General features: G+C 37.2%; 2 protein-coding genes across 5 annotated transcripts; one reads left to right on the top strand and one right to left on the bottom strand.

Annotated features, from left to right (window-relative positions):
• Positions 1-7,895: 7,895 nt before the first annotated feature.
• LOC104822257 lies at positions 7,896-9,437 on the bottom strand. 3 transcript variants are annotated; one of them, XR_773154.2, is made up of 4 exons: positions 9,044-9,437; positions 8,431-8,779; positions 8,219-8,352; positions 7,896-8,075 (listed from the first exon to the last, which is right to left on the bottom strand). XR_773154.2 is itself a non-coding variant. In XM_010553405.2 (3 exons), exons 1-3 carry the CDS (start codon positions 9,371-9,373, stop codon positions 8,285-8,287), a joined length of 747 nt encoding a protein of 248 aa, XP_010551707.1. In that variant the 5' UTR covers positions 9,374-9,437; the 3' UTR covers positions 7,896-8,284. The 3 variants fall into 3 exon arrangements, 2 of the variants coding, with proteins under 2 accessions (XP_010551707.1, XP_010551708.1); XM_010553405.2 differs by having other exon boundaries at positions 7,896-8,352; XM_010553406.2 differs by having other exon boundaries at positions 7,896-8,340; positions 9,044-9,435.
• A 1,946-nt stretch (positions 9,438-11,383) lies between these two features.
• LOC104822256 (transmembrane emp24 domain-containing protein p24beta3-like) lies at positions 11,384-16,285 on the top strand. Of its 2 annotated transcripts, XM_010553404.1 has the most exons (5): positions 11,384-11,654; positions 12,390-12,576; positions 12,751-12,858; positions 13,323-13,403; positions 16,135-16,285. In XM_010553404.1, exons 1-5 carry the CDS (start codon positions 11,430-11,432, stop codon positions 16,185-16,187), a joined length of 654 nt encoding a protein of 217 aa, XP_010551706.1. In that variant the 5' UTR covers positions 11,384-11,429; the 3' UTR covers positions 16,188-16,285. The 2 variants fall into 2 exon arrangements, with proteins under 2 accessions (XP_010551706.1, XP_010551705.1); XM_010553403.1 differs by lacking the exon at positions 16,135-16,285 and having other exon boundaries at positions 13,323-13,686.
• The last annotated feature ends 1,983 nt before the right edge of the window (positions 16,286-18,268 follow it).

Below are 18,268 nucleotides of genomic sequence, written 5' to 3'. Positions count from 1 at the left end.
TCAGGTTGACTTTTGTCAACGTCTTGGTCCGGGGCTGACCAACCTTGGTCAGCCGGACCAAGACTCGACAAGTCTGCCGACACTCCGCGCAATCCCGATCCGGCGGACCAAATTCCTGGTCCGCCGGACCAGCCGAGTCCGGACCTGCCAACCCTGAGTCCGCCTGTTGTCTGGTCCGCCGGACCAACATTTGGTCCGCCGGACCAGACTAGTCCGAACCATCAGTTCGAGTCCGAGCTGACCTTCCGGTCCGCCGGACCAACCCTGGTCAGCTCCGGACCGGACCTGATTTTCGGACTTGTCTCCAGATCACTTCGATCGTCTGGTCCGCCGGACCAACAGTTGGTCCGGTCCGGACCAGACTCAGATTTCCCGGAAAAATCCAATTTTTCCGTCCAATCTTTTCCCGTCCGTGTATATCCATCCCTTATGTGTGTGACCCTTTAGGCTCCTCCGAATACGGCAGTGAACGCGAGATCCAATCTCGCTTCCCTAATCATAAGCGGTCTCTAGCAAGACATTATGATTACCCGTATCGGAAAGAGTTAGATGTGATCTAACCGAAAAGCTAGAGATAGCTCAAACGATGATCCTCTTTGTCTCACGATATCATAATCGAACTCATAGTTCGAATGCTTTGTCGTATCCCGAGTAGACTGTTAGAGATAGATGACATTCATCTATAGTGTGGCCACACATTTCCACAGTCTCACTCCTACGACGGGCCCAAGCGATATCTCTCTCTTTCGAGAGGGACAAAGTTCCATCTTGACTATCTACTATCCATTACATGATTCATAATGTACCCGAGCCCCGTCTTTATAGTCGTCCGGTTAAAGACGACGTTTGACGCAGTCAAAGTACATTACTCGTCATGATGGATACAATAGATATCTCAGGTCTGAGGATCTAAAGCGAACCATCAAGTGAGATTCAAGTCATGGATAAATCCAAACGACAATCTCACGCGAGTCATCCAGTCACTTGTTCCAAACAAGTACCCATGACCGTAATCCGTATCCAATACGTATGATCATCATTATGATCATCGATTACGCCTCATGTTAGTCTTAATTCATCATCGTTCCCACAATGACAAACGACTAAGGAATTTAGGATCGTTCGTAACGATCCAGGGATTATCATTATTTATCAAATATGCAAAATAAATAATGAATAAATAATGTATTCATCCAATAAATACATCATATCATACATAGTTCTCATATCGTATGATCATCCTAGAGCATTACATCCTTCAATATTTAATCCGAAATATCCACTGACAACCGATAGCCTTCTTGTCCGGCGGAAGGGGTTCGATAGTCCATGTCTTGTTCTTTACCAACGCGTCAATCTCACGTTGCATGGCCGCCTTCCATCGAGGATCGCGACTCGCCTCCTTGTATGAACGTGGTTCAACACCCTCCGAAACAGCGGCTAAGAATGCGCGATGAGACGAAGAGAAATTAGAACAAGTAACAAATTGTGTGATTGGATACGGTGTACCTGAGGAGCTATGTGGTGCAAGTGAGCTAGGAGACGGGCTTACGACACGAACGGTGTTTGTGACATGGTCCTTAAGACGTGTGGAAGGGAACTTGGCACGTTTCCCTCGGCCTAAGTTGTCTGTGTCTACAGGAACATGGTTTGCGATATTGGAGACAACGGAACGGCCCCCCCTATCGTTCGAAACCTCGACTGGGAGAGTATTTGCCGGTGTATCAGAATGCTTGGTCGCGGAATCTGCCGAAGAAGAAGTAGAAGAGGGATCAATAGATGATGGTGCAAACGATGTCAAGCGAGGTGGGATATCGTCCTCCTCAAGTAACACAGGCCACGAAACCGGAGCAGGATTCTTCTCGAAGCATTCGCTGCGCGTTTGTCGGTTACCCGTTTGGCAAGAAAGGATGGCGTCTATATGACCTGGAGAAGAAACGTTTTTTTATTTCACGTGACGTCGCCTTCTGCGAAGACCGGTTCCCCTTCGCTGACCCTGTTCCCACAACAAAGATCATAAAGGCGACAAGTATTCTTCTCGAAGCATTCGCTGCGCGTTTGTCGGTTACCCGTTTGGCAAGAAAGGATGGCGTCTATATGACCTGGAGAAGAAACGTTTTTTTATTTCACGTGACGTCGCCTTCTGCGAAGACCGGTTCCCCTTCGCTGACCCTGTTCCTCTCCAGCAATCCTCTTCGGAAAATCCTGCTCCGGTTTCGTGGCCTGTGTTACTTGAGGAGGACGATATCCCACCTCGCTTGACATCGTTTGCACCATCATCTGTTGATCCCTCTTCTACTTCTTCTTCGGCAGATTCCGCGACCAAGATAGTGATTTTTCGGTTGATTCTTGTGATATTTGTTTTCGAGCCAAACAGACTCGTTCTTCGTTTCCATTGAGTTCAAATAAAGCAAGCGAGATTTTTCAGCTAGTACATTGCGATTTATGGGGCCCTTATCGCACACCGGCACATTGCGGTGCTAAATATTTTCTCACCATTGTTGACGACTACTCGCGCGGTGTTTGGCTCTACCTCTTGTCTGATAAGAGCCAGGTTTCACGTCATCTTATTGAGTTCATGGCAATGGTTGATCGACAGTTCAATACGAGCAAGTAAACTCGGTTCCGTTGTCAGAACGAACTGCACGAACTCTCGTATTGAACTGTCGATCAACCATTGCCATGAACTCAATAAGATGACGTGAAACCTGGCTCTTATCAGACAAGAGGTAGAGCCAAACACCGCGCGAGTAGTCGTCAACAATGGTGAGAAAATATTTAGCACCGCAATGTGCCGGTGTGCGATAAGGGCCCCATAAATCGCAATGTACTAGCTGAAAAATCTCGCTTGCTTTATTTGAACTCAATGGAAACGAAGAACGAGTCTGTTTGGCTCGAAAACAAATATCACAAGAATCAACCGAAAAATCACTATGCGAACGACAATCATCTCCGACAACTTGCTCTACTATCTTGAACGAAGGATGGCCTAACCGCTGATGCCACACGTCTAAAGGAACTTTGTCACAAGAACCAACGGCCGCCACAGTGTCAACGCCGCGGAAAAAGTAGAGCCCGTCTCGGAGTTCACCCGCTCCAATCAGCGTCCTCGTACGTAGGTCCTGAATAACACACATTCGGTTAGTGAACTGTATTATACAATCACGATCGTCCAATAGTTGAGAGACGGAGATGAGATTAACATGTAATCCCTCGACAAGATACACATTCGACAAATGAAGATGCGCTGTCAAAAATACGGAGCCGGACTGAGAAGCGAACGATTGTCGGCCATAGTTTTTTTTTGGTTATAACATTTTATTCAAAGTTACAGAAATGTTCCATTTTATATTAAAATATTCATATGTTATCCAGGCTAATCAATCATAGAATTTACAATTAAATAGAAAATTATATTTTTTTTAGTTATGAAATGATGTCGATTTCATATTAGAATAGGTATGATCGAAACTGTTCTTTCAAAACAATCACGATTAATTATAATAATTTTAATATCCAACCCCTTTAAATATTGGTGATTGATTGTGTGATGTAAATTTTCTTCTTGCCGTTTCATAAATTCTTGTAAATTTGAATGATTACGATTATTTATTAACTTTTGTAAATGTTAGTATATATTTTAACGTTATATAAAAAGACAAGAAGAAATTAACAACCTTGACGGCTGCAGAGGCGCAGAGTGGAAAAAGGAAGAAGAAGAAGTTCTCTCTCTTGTCGTACTTGATGTCGTCCAAGCCAAGCAAGAATTCATAAAGCCGATCCTCCTGTTTTTGTTTTTCCAATTCAGTCACAAGGTTGCACGTGCAAAGACCGCACTTGCAGCTCTTCAATACACGAACACTCGCAAGATCGTCCCACAACTTCGTTAGCTTACCGAAATAAGCTTCAACAGACATACCTTTTTGTCGACAGTTCGCTAAATCGGCTCGAAGACGAAGAAGACGAGTGGCATTAGTCATACCGAAACGGCGTTTGAGATAATCCCACAAGTCTCTCGCGAATTCACGATGAATGACATCGGAACGCAATCCAGGTTCGAGCGTATTCTTGATCCAAGAAACGATCAAGGAGTTATTCGTTTCCCAATCCTCGTAATCGGGAGAATCTAGATCCGGTTGAGGGATCTTGCCATCCACAAAACCGAATTTCTTCCGAGATTTCAATGCATGTCGGATGTTAATGGACCATTCTTCGTAATTGGTTCCTCGTAACAACGGATGCGAGAGAACCAATCCGGGGTTATCGCTGGGACTCAGATCATAAGGAGAAATTGTTCTCCTCGGAGCCTCAGAAGTCGCGGGTGTCGGAGTCGAGGACACCGTCAGATCGGCAGACGTCGGTGAGGTTGAGGTGGTAGACATGAATGTCGGTGGAAGAACACGAAATCAGAATTGGTCGGGCTCTGATACCATGATATAAAAGAGATGTTTCAGAAAAGTCTTTCTCTGATGTGTATTTCATATCCTCGAACATCTATTTATGTACAAAACGTAACAACCAACTCTAGCTAAAATAGGAAGAGATAGCGTCAAATCTAAACGTATATACAACTGAATATATCAATATATATCTGGAGATATATATTGCCATTATATATATATATATATTACATTTATATTTATTATATATTTTTAATTGTCTTTTTTTTGTTTAAAAAATCCTCCAATTTTAAATGTGAAATATGATTCTAACTATCATTATACAAAACTCCATAATACCAATATAGCTTATAATCCCTCTAATGGATGGATTCTCTGATTTTGTAGATAAAAATTATCTATTTATTAGAGAATATAATTAGATACGGTTGTATAGTGTTTTAATCTATGTATTCTTAGTTTTTTTTTTTTTGAAATATATGATATACATTATATTTAAAATGTAATTTTATATGTACAAGTGTCAGATTTCTATTATTAAAACGAAAAAAAAAGTGTCAGATTTCTATTTTTATGTAGACACAATTAAGAGGTTACAGATAAACCAGTCGTGTCGCGGTTCGGCTGGGTTTACGGTAAAAAAAAAAAAACTTTTAGCAATTTCGGTATGGACCCCACGAATTGCGATTTGATAACCTTAGTTTGGCTAACCAGGATTAAGTTCATACCATAAAAAAATATTTTTTATATATAACATATATTAAAAAAATCAGAAATGAAGATTATTCTTTTTTATACGTATCAATTTATTTTATTCAGAGTTTTTTTTTGGTTATAACATTTTATTCAAAGTTACAGAAATGTTCCATTTTATATTAAAATATTCATATGTTATCCAGGCTAATCAATCATAGAATTTACAATTAAATAGAAAATTATATTTTTTTTAGTTATGAAATGATGTCGATTTCATATTAGAATAGGTATGATCGAAACTGTTCTTTCAAAACAATCACGATTAATTATAATAATTTTAATATCCAACCCCTTTAAATATTGGTGATTGATTGTGTGATGTAAATTTTCTTCTTGCCGTTTCATAAATTCTTGTAAATTTGAATGATTACGATTATTTATTAACTTTTGTAAATGTTAGTATATATTTTAACGTTATATAAAAAGACAAGAAGAAATTAACAACCTTGACGGCTGCAGAGGCGCAGAGTGGAAAAAGGAAGAAGAAGAAGTTCTCTCTCTTGTCTATATAAAAAATCAAAAATGTCCATGTACACAAGTCCCCTATATATATATAATCTGTTCTATACATATAACATGTATGTATGTAAAGAAAAGTAGAAAATATCATTGTCGAAGGTAGCCGCCATTTTCAGTTGTGTCTGTACTCTCCTTTTGTTCTCCTAATTCTTTGTCTCCTGTATCTTTACCATCCTCACGTGATGAAGTACGGGCGAAAGAGCTCTTAACGTTGGTGGTGGGTCCAATGGTATTACAATCTTTGACTTTCTTGGGCTTTTAAACATTATCTTATATTGTACGTTAAAAAAATACACACGTGATATTTTAACTAGATGAAAAACTAAAAGATGCAAATGTGTTGCAATACAAATTTTGGTTTTTTTTTTGGTAATGGTAAATATGCATTTAAAAAAATACAAAATTTGTTGCTTTAATTGAATAAAATACCAATCAAATTGAGATAACTAAACATAAAGAAATAAAAAGCCTACTTTCCCTCTCTCCCTCTCTCGTCCGAGAAAAATCTACTTACGGTTATAAAATTTGTTATTCACTTAAATAAAATTTGTTTATATTTCATCAAATTTGTTATTTATGCTCTTAAGACATGTAATATGGACCCGTCCCGGATAAAAACCATTTGTTTATATATTTAGCTTCAAATTTTTTTAATAAAAAAAAAAGAAACACAGGATATGAAATTACAATATACTCGCTAACATTTTTTTTGGCAAAACATTCTTCCAGCTTAGATTTTTATTAACTATTTGTTAATAGAGCGAGAATGAATTGTTTATTAGCATAATTATTAATTAGCTTTTGGACATGGTCGTGTAGGTTTGCTCATAAAACAAGCTCAGGGACAATGACCAATTGACCCTCTTACATGCATTTGAACCATAAAAATGACCCATAGCAGGAAAACGGGCTAAAGCTCATAATATGAATCTGTTAAAGGCCCATAAATATGAATATCGGCCTAAGGCCCAATAAGAACATCCTGTTCCTCACTTACGAAATCTTCATTAATTTATTTTTTAAAATCAGACAAAATTATTAAAGGCAAAAAATACATTTAAGAGCCGTCATTAGACTACAATAATAAAGAAAAAATCTCAAAAAAGTACCCAAATTTTCTAAATATACAAGATAAATATCTGAACTAATAATTTAATAAATAAATACACGAAATACTATAATATATCAATAAAAACAATTAAACTCATGAAATCGATAACAATTTATCCAACCGAGCATACTCCATCCATATGAACACATCATGTCAGCAATCATTAAAAAATAAAAATCGATCTATTTTATCGGTTTAAGATTCAAATAAACCGGTTAGATTGGTTAGTTCAAAATTAAATATTTTAGGATACTGGTTTGATCGGTTCAGATTCAATTTTGTTTTAAAACAAGTAAAGAAAATTTTCATTACGTTATTAACATGATTTGTCGAAATACAAATAAATTGATTTGTCTGAAAACAAATAAAACCGGTTTGTTTTAGAAAAAGATCGTATACCAAAATAATACTTCATATTTGTTAGAGAAAATTACTTCAACCATATAGATTTAATCAAATGTATAAAATCAATACACAAATTTTTCTTTTGACAATAATCTGCACTTGAATTCAAAATTTCCCAATTACCCACGACTAATCACAATTTTTATTGCAATTTTATGCATGGTATGGAAAGAAAGGGATTTTGGATGCCAACATATGTACATTGACGTGGCATGCCACATAATAAAAATATCCACTTCAGCAAACATGTAACCGGTTTTAAAATCGAAATCGGCTCGATGTATTAAATCTGAATCAAAATTTACTGGAAAAAAATGTCAAGCATTTAGCGTTCCAAACCCGGATGACACGTAACTTAAAGTTTTAAACTGTTAATACGTAATTTTTTTTTCATGTTCTTAAATTAGTTGAATGTTTTGATGAATTTGCTCTTCAATGGTTCTTTATGGCAGAAACAACATTTCGCTGCAATTCAGATGCAAAACAGAAGAAAAAAAAGTTGACATTGTGTATTACGCCTCCGAAATCGAATTGTGCCGACGTGGCATGCGAAAATTTTTTCTGGAATATCACGTCTGTATCCACATAAGAAACGTCTGTATCCAAGTTAGAGACCAAACTTTGGTTTAGAGTTAACCCGACAATTCGAACCGGTTTATTAAATTTGATTTTTTTTTTGTTTATTACAAACGGAGTCATCATCATAAATGTAAACCGGAGACAGCACTTTATTTAGGTTGAAACCCTAGAAATTAAAGATTAGGAGTAGCTGAACTAATTAAACAAAACCGAGGGAGAAATGAACAACTCAGAAACCCAGGAAGAACCAATCCGCAAAGATATGAACTTGTCAAGCAAACAACAAGCTCGATGCAGAGACAGAAGAAGAAATTCAATGAAACCAAAAGCGAGAGAAACACCTAACAGCAAAAACGTCAGATCCCAAAACCAGATTAAATAGAAACTGATGCGGTAAGGCGTCTGGAGAGCAGTTTTCAGACAATTCTCAAGTATCTTTCATAATATATATATATAACATATCATATCCAACATTATAATCCCACATAAGGTTATGCCAATTAACAACCACCCGTCATGTCATGGAGCGGGAGTCGGGAGGGGGAGGATCCACTTTGGCACAAGTCATCTCTGCATCACCATCTTCAAACAAAACATTAGGCAACAAGACAGAACACTTCTATTCTAACACCACATGGGACGGAGAATACTACTCCATACCTTCATCCGATGGCCGTGGTCTGAAAATCGTAACATCGATCAAAGCTGCAAACTTGCGCACCTTTGTCTGATAGAGCTTGGGCTCGGGATCCGGAGACAGCAGATCTCTCGCTCGGAATGTTATGAAGAACACGTAGCCTGCCGCACACAAGAAATTAGCCATGACAGGCCCCACGTACACCAGGTTCGTTTTCTGTTCCGACTCCTTGTTGTGTTTGTCGATGGCATAGCGCGTCAAATATTCAATCAGCTCGTCGTTGCTCATCTTGGTCACCAGACGGCTTGTGCACCACGCAACAGATTGGGAAATAAACATGAAATCGAACTCATCCCAGTTAATCTCGAAACCCTAAACACAAGACCAAAGGAAAACATGGTTTAAGTGGCCGTACAACATTATTCATCCCATTTAACAGATAAACCCTGCACGAAATTAATCCGTTAAACAGCTAAAATTTCATCTCAGTTAATCTAAAAACGCAGGAACCAACCAAACGGTATCCATCCCATTTACGGCACCAGAATCCTCCACATCTAAGACGAAATTCATCCATACGTAAGACATATATATATATAAGCACAAGGTTCCACGCATAATATTTAAAAATATTACCTGAGACCGATAAAATAGGTAGGTAAAACGCTGGAATTGGGGCTCATACTCTTCCTGTACCTCCGGTAAAAGGTCGTTGCGGAATATTCTGTTTCCGAACATGTGGTATTTCGTTGTGCAAGAGAATGAGTATTCCGAGATTTCGCTTTCGGGTATGTCTTCGTCGTCCACCGTTCGAACCGTCGGTGGCGCCGGCGGCGGCCGGAACTCATCGCCTCCCGAATCCATCTCCGATTCCAAATTGTCGCAGTCTTCGCCATCCACTTTCCGAATCTTCTTCGGCGGTGGGATCACATCGAGCTCCGTCGCGGACATTATCTTCTCCGCCATTGTGAAACCTAATTAGGTTTTCGTCCCTTTGTTCTTCGTTTTATTCTTCTCGGGCGAACGAGAAAGACCTTTAATTTGGTCCAAACTTTTAACATTTATCAATTTAACTTGTACTTTTTTATTATCACATTAAAGCCCAAGGCCCAATACAATACCCTCGCTGTCCTATGAAATCTTCATTAATTTATTTTTAAAATTAGAGGGAATGATTAAGGGCAAAAGAGTACATTTAAGAAAACACATTGCGGACATGATCTGACGTCGCAGCCTAGGCCCTAGGGGTGCATCGCTCCATAAACCATTCCCCCCAAATTTCAGCGTCTACACTCCGATTTCGTCCTCTAACACATCTATTGAACAATAAAATACGGAAAATAAATAAACAAAAAAAAACAAAAAAAAAATTGTATGCAACAAAAAATATCCAATATTCAAATAAGTTAAATTAATATAATTCGGGATATGTATCCATTAATAAATAAGAATATAAATTTTATAGATCAACCACCATTTAAATTTTAAATCGAGTATTTTTTAAAAGTTTGGGGGTGAAGATTTCTATGATATTTAGAATGTTTTTGAATGAGAATGGAGTTGATAACCAAAAAATAAAGAGAATCAAATGGTCGAGAGAGTATATAGTGAAAATGGGACTAAGTCCCTTTCATGTTCTTAATTAGAAAAAGAATGTACAAGATTATAAATAGGAACATATACAACGGCTAGTGCACAGAGAAATAAGGAAATAAATTAAAAAAAATATGTATAACAAGGAAATGAATTACGTCCAAAAGTAAATACGGCAAGTTGCATGTGATTGCAACCAATCTTCCAAGATTGATTACAAACGGCTCTTTTGGCATAATATTCACCTCCATTAATCAAGTGTTTGACTTCGTAGTGACAGCAAAAGTCAATTGACCACCACGAAATGCATTTGAGTCACGTTATGCATGTCGTGCACAAGGATGATGCCATTCTTCTTCTCTTGGAACCTTTGCATACGTATCTTCAACATGGGAACATATTAACCTGCATGGGCCAATTCTTAATTGTTTTAATATAATTTCCATTTTGTCGGCCACCGGGCTGGTTCGCGGTTCTGACCATTTACTTTTTAAAAACTTTACATTTTCGTTTCCGTTTATGTTATTTTCGTCTCTTTATCGATTTTCTTCTTTTTAGCAAAAAAACATGGGGAACATTAGGGGTGGACATTCGGTTCAGGTATTTCGATTATTAATCGAACCGACCGATATATATATCCGAACTGAATAAAATTAAATAACCGTTTGGTTAAGATTTTTTAAAACCCGAAATAACCGAAACCGAACCGAACCGAACCTATTAAAAATTATTATTGGTTATAAATTTTTATAAACCGAATTAACCGAATCCGAACCGAACCGAACCGTTTATATATCTTCATTTATATATATATATATTATACATATATAATTATTTATATTATTGATTTAATCATTATTTTATTATATTTTATACGTATTTTATCATTGTTATTATTGTTTTTAAAGTCGATATTTATTTATTTAATAGTTTTCTATCAAAATATAATTTTAGATATTATTATTTTATATGTTAAAATAATTATGATAATATTTTATATTATATTTTATTCGAATATTTTTAATTATAAATGAATTGATTTTTTAAATATTATAATCGAACCGAACCGAATCTTTATTTGGTTATAGTTTTAAATGGATAAAACCGAACCGAACCGAATCGAAACCGAACCGAACCGAACCGAATAAAATTAATTAACCGTTTGATTATGAATTTTAATAACCCGAAATAACCGAACCCAAAATAACCATAACCGATTAACCCGTAATCGACCGTTCGCCCAGTCCTAGAAAACGTATTAAGCATTTTTAATGCTCCAGAGTTTAGACTAAAAAGCCGTTGACCAAATCTTAACGAACCGGCCCGATGTACCAATTTCCGGTTTGTCAAGTGTAATAAAAGGTACCCTGTATTGCTCGGTTAAATTTTCTCGAGAAACAAACGGAGAATTTGGTCGAAGACGAGGGAGATGGAGACGAGAATTGGCAGAGATCCGAAGACCCATCTGGTTTTGTTCGTTGGTTTGTTACTCCTGTCTTCGATCGGACGAATCTCTTCACTGTCGGTGACTGTGAACGACGTTGAATGCGTCTACGAGTACGTTCTCTACGAAGGCGACACTGTGTCGGGAAACTTCGTCGTCGTCGACCATGATATCTTCTGGGGTGCAGATCATCCCGGTCTTGATTTTGAGGTTAGCCGAGATTCGATATCTTGTTGATGTCTGTTCTGATCTAGAGCGAGATGTTCTCCCTACGATAATTCCGGTTGGTGAAGTTGGTTTCGTTTAATTTCCATGGACATTCCCAACCAGCTTCGGACCAATTTGAATGCTTTTATTGAAAAAGACAATCAATTTGGTTTCGTTTAATTTCCGCGGACATTCCCAACCAGATAGGGTTCTTTTACGATCTAGGGTTTTCTGCGAATCAGGGTAGACTTTGTGCATTATTGTTTCTAGGGCTTTTATCCATTTTGAAGGTGAACAACCTGTTTGGTTTTTTCCCCGGAAATTGGGGATAATTTTGGTTTTGGACAAAAGAATTTAATTTATCTGAGAAGTGACAGATGCTAAAGGTTGTGCTTCACTTGATCAATCTATGGGTGTCTATCATCAATCTTTCTGGTTATGGCGTTTTAGTTTTGTACTGAAAAGTGGAAACACAATCCAGTGGTGACTTGTTCTACTGGAAATTGAATGGTGGTTCTTGATTTCCAAAGAGTCTATTTAAGTTCTAACCTCAGTGTTTGTCACAATTTTTCATCAAGATGACGGGGTCGAAAGCTTTGTCTCCATCCCTCAGAGATTGAAGTTATGAACCTTGTTGAGATTACCTTACCGGTTTATCTTTCGGCAACTGCCTTGGATTTAGAGTCTCGTTTGCTATCTGCTTCCTTATTGTAATTTTGATTTTGGCATTTCATTTAGGTCTCGTCTCCTGCGGGGAATGTCGTACACAGTTTGAAAGGAACATCTGGGGATAAGTTCGAGTTCAAGGCCCCGAAAAGCGGAATGTACAAATTTTGTTTCCACAACCCCTACTCTTCACCAGAAACTGTCTCCTTCTATATTCATGTCGGTCATATTCCCAATGAACACGACATAGCCAAAGATGGTTCGTTCAAACCTTTATAATGAGCATTTTTCTTATTACAATTATATATGTTCCATTTCTAATATACACATCGCTGCTTCGGTATGTGTTTCTCATGTTTGCTATTTGGATATTAGATGGTACTGTGTTAAGCTGCTTGATTCCATGTTCCCCTTTTTCCTTTGTGCTTGCCAGAACATTTGGACCCAATAAACGTTAAGATTGCCGAGCTGAGAGAGGCTTTGGAATCGGTTATCTCTGAGCAGAAGTATCTGAAAGCACGTGATGCCCGACACCGTCATAGTGAGTTTTCTACTTTTTCTTTCTTCAATCATCTTAATCGAACTTTCTTATCCCTGCGCTTTTCCAGCCTTGTTAATCTTGACACGTAAAAGTTGCTGAGATTTGGTAAATCTATACTGAACGAAGCAAAATTATGTTTCAACACTTGCTTTTTGATCGGCTTCGTGTTTTTCGTTTTCGTTTATTTCTATCTGAGGTTTGACTGCAGCTTATATACTGTCCTTTCTCGGCTGGATGTTTAGATGCAAGATAATCGCGTTTAGTGAATTCAGTCGTAATGTGAATAAACCCCGCAAATTTCGTTGATACCCTTTTGAACATTGAAATTAGTCTTGGTGATTGTCAGTTTGGTGTGCAAATATATACATTTCTCGTGGACTGTCCTCGGCTTCTTGTACTTTGGTGAAATCTCTTCGCATTCATTCTATCGCCCTAGATTTTACCTTTTACCACTTTTTGTGCAGCAAATGAGAGCACGAGAAAGCGTGTGATATTCTACACCGTGGGAGAGTACCTTCTTCTGGCTGCAGCGAGTGCCCTTCAAGTTCTCTACATCCGCAAGCTCTTCAGCAAGTCTGTTGCGTACAACCGAGTCTGAACCAAAAAACCCGAATACGGTTTGTTTCCTCTTTGTTGAGTGTGGAAGAAGATGAACACAAATCCGCAAAAGGAGCAAGGCTTTAGAGGTTAACAGGAAAAAGACCCTTTTTTTTTACTCAATGTGCAGCTACTGGATTTCTTTTTATACACTTTCTCTCTTCTGCTTACAGTATACTTTTATGTTGCAGATCTTAATAATTTAATTCAAATCCATGGTCTTTGCCTATATATTATATGATTCAATACCAAATTCGCACCTGCATGCATATGGCTGCTCTCTCGCCCATCTACGCAGAGGTTAGAAGGCATACACAACACAACTTCTTTCCGAGGAAACGTGATAGTGGTTGGACACAAGTCAGGTATCTGAGATTTTCGGGTTATCCAAATACAAACTCTAACGTGTCGAGTCTCGTCATGATATTACCTGATTTCAAATTTTTTTGGTCAGATACCCAAAAATCAGGTACCTGAGATAATTTTTGAATATACACAGTTACCTAAATCCAAGATCCAAACACAAGCCAGGTATCCGAAATTCAGCATCAAAAGGTAATATATCGATGCAAGGACACAATAGAAGAAAATGCCACATACCCCGGCTAGGAACACATTCTTCGTGGCGCAGTCGTAGAGTATAAAGGCGAACTTCCCGTGAAGATCTCGAACAACTTGATCAGCAGGATATGGACCTCGGTCTCTAAGCGTTCTGTAAGCTTCAATAACGACGGTCACCTAGGTTGCTGACTTGTTCAGACCGTATTGTTGCTTGAGAAAGGCAACATTCTCAATGTGGCCTTGGAACAGGCAGAAGATATCATCCACCACTGCGGGCAATCTATGTATCACGCAAGTTTATCTAAAGACCAGACATCACCTCCCTTTTCGATTTCACCATATTTAATCAACTGATATGATCAATGAGATATAACCCGAGATGAAGAAGCAATGAAGTAGTGTGCGTAAGGAAACACAGAGACAGAACTTCATTGTCTAGACCATGATCATCCTCGTTTGTTCATCTTGGAAAACCATGGAAATGTCACCAATATAGTTATCCGATCAAACCCCTGAAACTTCAAATCTTATCTTCGTCTCTGATCCAAACTTTCTCGCGAGTAATCAAACAACAATCGCACAAGGGATCAAACTTTTTACATACAAGACAGAACACCATCGGTTCCTGCAATAATCCGACCAAAGAGACCAGAAGTTGATCATAAAGTACCTGGGAAGAAGAGGGTTCTGTTTGTCGAGCGAATAGGAGACGACGCCTGAAGCTCCGAACTTAACGGTGACGGCGCCGGAGTTAGCGGCGGCGAAGCGTCCCGTCAAAATCCAGTCTTTGAAAGCGCAGATCGATCCAGACTCCGGACTCTGAAGAGCCTCAGGACTCTTCGCCACCGATTTGTCAAAAATCGCCAACATGTTTTTCCTCTGTCACAGTTCACAGATCGTTGAATGGGTGTTTTTTTTTAATATTTCCAGTACTGGGCCCGTTAAATATGCATAGAAAATCGAAATCTCGTTATTGAATTCACATATTGGCGTATTCGCATTTGTTCAGACCGTAACTGCTCGACGCGAAATCTCGTTATTGTTCTCTCTCTTTAACTACGCGAGTATTCAGGACGAAGACGGGAGTGTTCCCTTCTTCTGGGGAGCCGATGCTGAAGCCAATCTTGTTCTCTCCGATGATGTTGAGACTGTGAAGAAGGGTTGTGGGAAATAAAGGTTTATTCAATACCCCCGGTTTCCTATTACGGTTTATAATGAATCAAAGGATTCACCTTTTGCTCGAATCCCCTGTTTTTGTCAGGATGCTTCTTCACATCATCCGGAGGGTCGAGGAGCTACGAGCATCCTCTGAACGAGTTGAAACCCGTCCCGAGGGTGGACAGTTCGGGCGAGGTTTGCGAGGCAATGTTCAAAGTGGACTCGGAGGCCAAGAAAGAATCGGCTATGCCTCGGGTCAGGAGCGTACAGAGCTGGTCTCAATAGATCTAAAGCTTGTTCTGGTAAACCAAGTTTTTCAATACGATTTTTTCGTTTTTTTTCCCTCATTTTACCCGGCTTTTCTTCGGGTTATCGGGTTTGAACCCTCGGTTTTTGGCGAAACCCTCTTCCAAACTGGGATCTATGTAGCTATATTTGATCAACATGAAGCTGAGAATAAGAGATTTATGATTTATAAATGTCTGATTCAGTGAAGTGGAAGTTCATATACCCATGAACCCTGTCTGTCCCTTTTGGCCCCTCTAGTCCATACCACTTTCTTTAAAGTTTAAACCATATTACTCCAATTTCAATTAAATTTTGCGAAAAAATATAAAAAATGATTAATTTTCAATAAAATCAACTTTGAAAAAATTAATGAATCGGAATTAATATAAATTACGGATTGTCTAAAAACATTGTACGAATCAAAATCCGAAATGTTAAAATGTGTTTTATTATAAGCATAAATTGTGTTCTATTTTTTTTTTAAAAAAAAAAAGAGAAATCTGCAAAGGGGGACCATTAATCGCGGCCTTACATAATCAGCCCCACAATGGCAAGTCACTGCCGCTCTTACGACGACCCACCAAACGTAACCGTTTTCGTAAACCCTACATCCCCACAAAATACACCTATTGATATATATATATATTCTGGCTGCAGCGAGTGCCCTTCAAGTTCTCTACATCCGCAAGCTCTTCAGCAAGTCTGTTGCGTACAACCGAGTCTGAACCAAAAAACCCGAATACGGTTTGTTTCCTCTTTGTTGAGTGTGGAAGAAGATGAACACAAATCCGCAAAAGGAGCAAGGCTTTAGAGGTTAACAGGAAAAAGTATATATATATATATATATATATATATATATATATAATTTTTTCTTTTAAAAAATCATATATGCTTTTGAACTTAAAAATATTCAACTATATTTATATTTTTGAAAAATTCAACAAATTTGTGTGCTTGGATACACATTTGTCACCGATATAACATTTGTAATTCTTTTGATATATAATACAAATCACCTTCATACCAAAAAAAAAAAAAAAATCTTTGCCCATTTTTTATGCCCTAAGATAAAGATGCGTGTTGCATGGATATATATATGTTTTAGGGTTCATATGGGTACACATATCAGAGCCATCATGGTCACAATCAGCATCATCATCATCATCATGGATCTCTCTCTCTCTGTATATATATATATGACGATGATGCATGTGCGGCAGTGGGAGTGATGTGGGTGATGCATGTATAAAGCTCGAAAGCTACGTCTGTATCCACTCCCAGTTGGTGTAAGCACGCTTGTTTTAACTCTTCTCGTGGCTTTTCTATGTGTGTATGTATCTATATATACGCATGTACAGTGTACTAACATACGTAATAGCTATATTTATAGCCCCTCTGCTTCTGTATGCATGGACCATTTTTACGTTAAGAGGATAATTTAAAAAAAAAAAAAGCACAAATGAAAACTCACATGTTCAGTTTTTTTATATGATGTATTAATGTATGTTATAAAAACTCGCAGCATCTGTAATTAATTCTCACACCAACTAATCTACAAGGGTCGTCTCGTTTTAATTATATAGTACTCACAGAGGGAGTGCAACTTTTCTCACTTGCTTCTTCTTTTGCACGACCAAACTTTTAAGGGTCCATAATTTAAAAAATAATAATTATAGTTATTTTAAACTATTTTCTATATGAAATAATTTTAAGGGTTCATAATTCTTTATAGTTAAAGATTTAAAAAAAAAATATTGTTAGTATTTCAAATTTGTTACCGTTTTGTTAACATGAATAATTTGTTGCCTTTTTATATATATAAATCCAAAACTAAATCTAGAAAATCTATGGCAATCTTTTTAAACTCGATTTTTTTAACAAATCATTCTATCTTTCTATCAGCATACAAATATTAGCCGTATTCTTTTTTAATATAGCAATACCATCATTTTCTAAGTATTGAATACTTCTTTCTATTTCTATATTTTTGTTAGGTTTTTTTAGCATAGAACAATATCAATTTCATTTGAATTTCACATTAATTTTTTTAAGTTTGGAATTTCATATCACAAATTAGATTCATAAACTTCTAAATTTCCTCCTCATATTTCTTTTTTCAGATTCATCATTTTAAATGATCATGTATTTATATTAGTTCCCTGTAATTATTTATATTACTTTTTATATTTAATAAAATTAAATTTATAAGTTTAGAAAGTTTTGAATTAAATTTTAAGGCATTTCTTATATCAATTCTAAACTTTTTTACAAATTATATATATATATATGTATAATTCGGATAAGTTTGGGTGTATGACATTGTACTTTTATATGTGGAAGCATGTTCATATGTATGTGTGACAATGATAATAATAATAATAATAATAAAATAACAAAGCCGGTTAATCATTTATGAACCTTTTCTTATTTTTTTTTTGCTCGCGTCGCTTCAATCATGTAGAGTTGGTACCAAACCAAACCAAAACAAAAAGAGAACTTAGTAACCAATGAGAGGGCTAATGTAATATAATATAATATAATATAATGGATCGATGTACGAAATTTAAAAAAAAAAGGTCGTTATCAAAGATTGTCGAAATCAATGAATTTCAATAGCTTGCAAATACGGTGGAGCTGTCGCAGACCAACAGGTTGGGCGAACGCTAGCGAATTTTGAGCAATTTTTGCAAAGAAAAGGTATCATCCGTGAGGTCTCGATAACGAATCTTTTGAGGAAAGTAGTTTTGTCATGCCATATATATATATATATATATGTATGTATGTATGTATGTATGTATGTATGTAT

The sequence above is a fragment of the Tarenaya hassleriana genome, unplaced genomic scaffold (genome assembly GCF_000463585.1).
Source record: "Tarenaya hassleriana unplaced genomic scaffold, ASM46358v1 Cleome36, whole genome shotgun sequence".
Taxonomy (NCBI): domain Eukaryota; kingdom Viridiplantae; phylum Streptophyta; class Magnoliopsida; order Brassicales; family Cleomaceae; genus Tarenaya; species Tarenaya hassleriana.
Note: the sequence above shows the minus strand (reverse complement) of the source record. Positions and strands in the feature narration are given on the sequence as shown.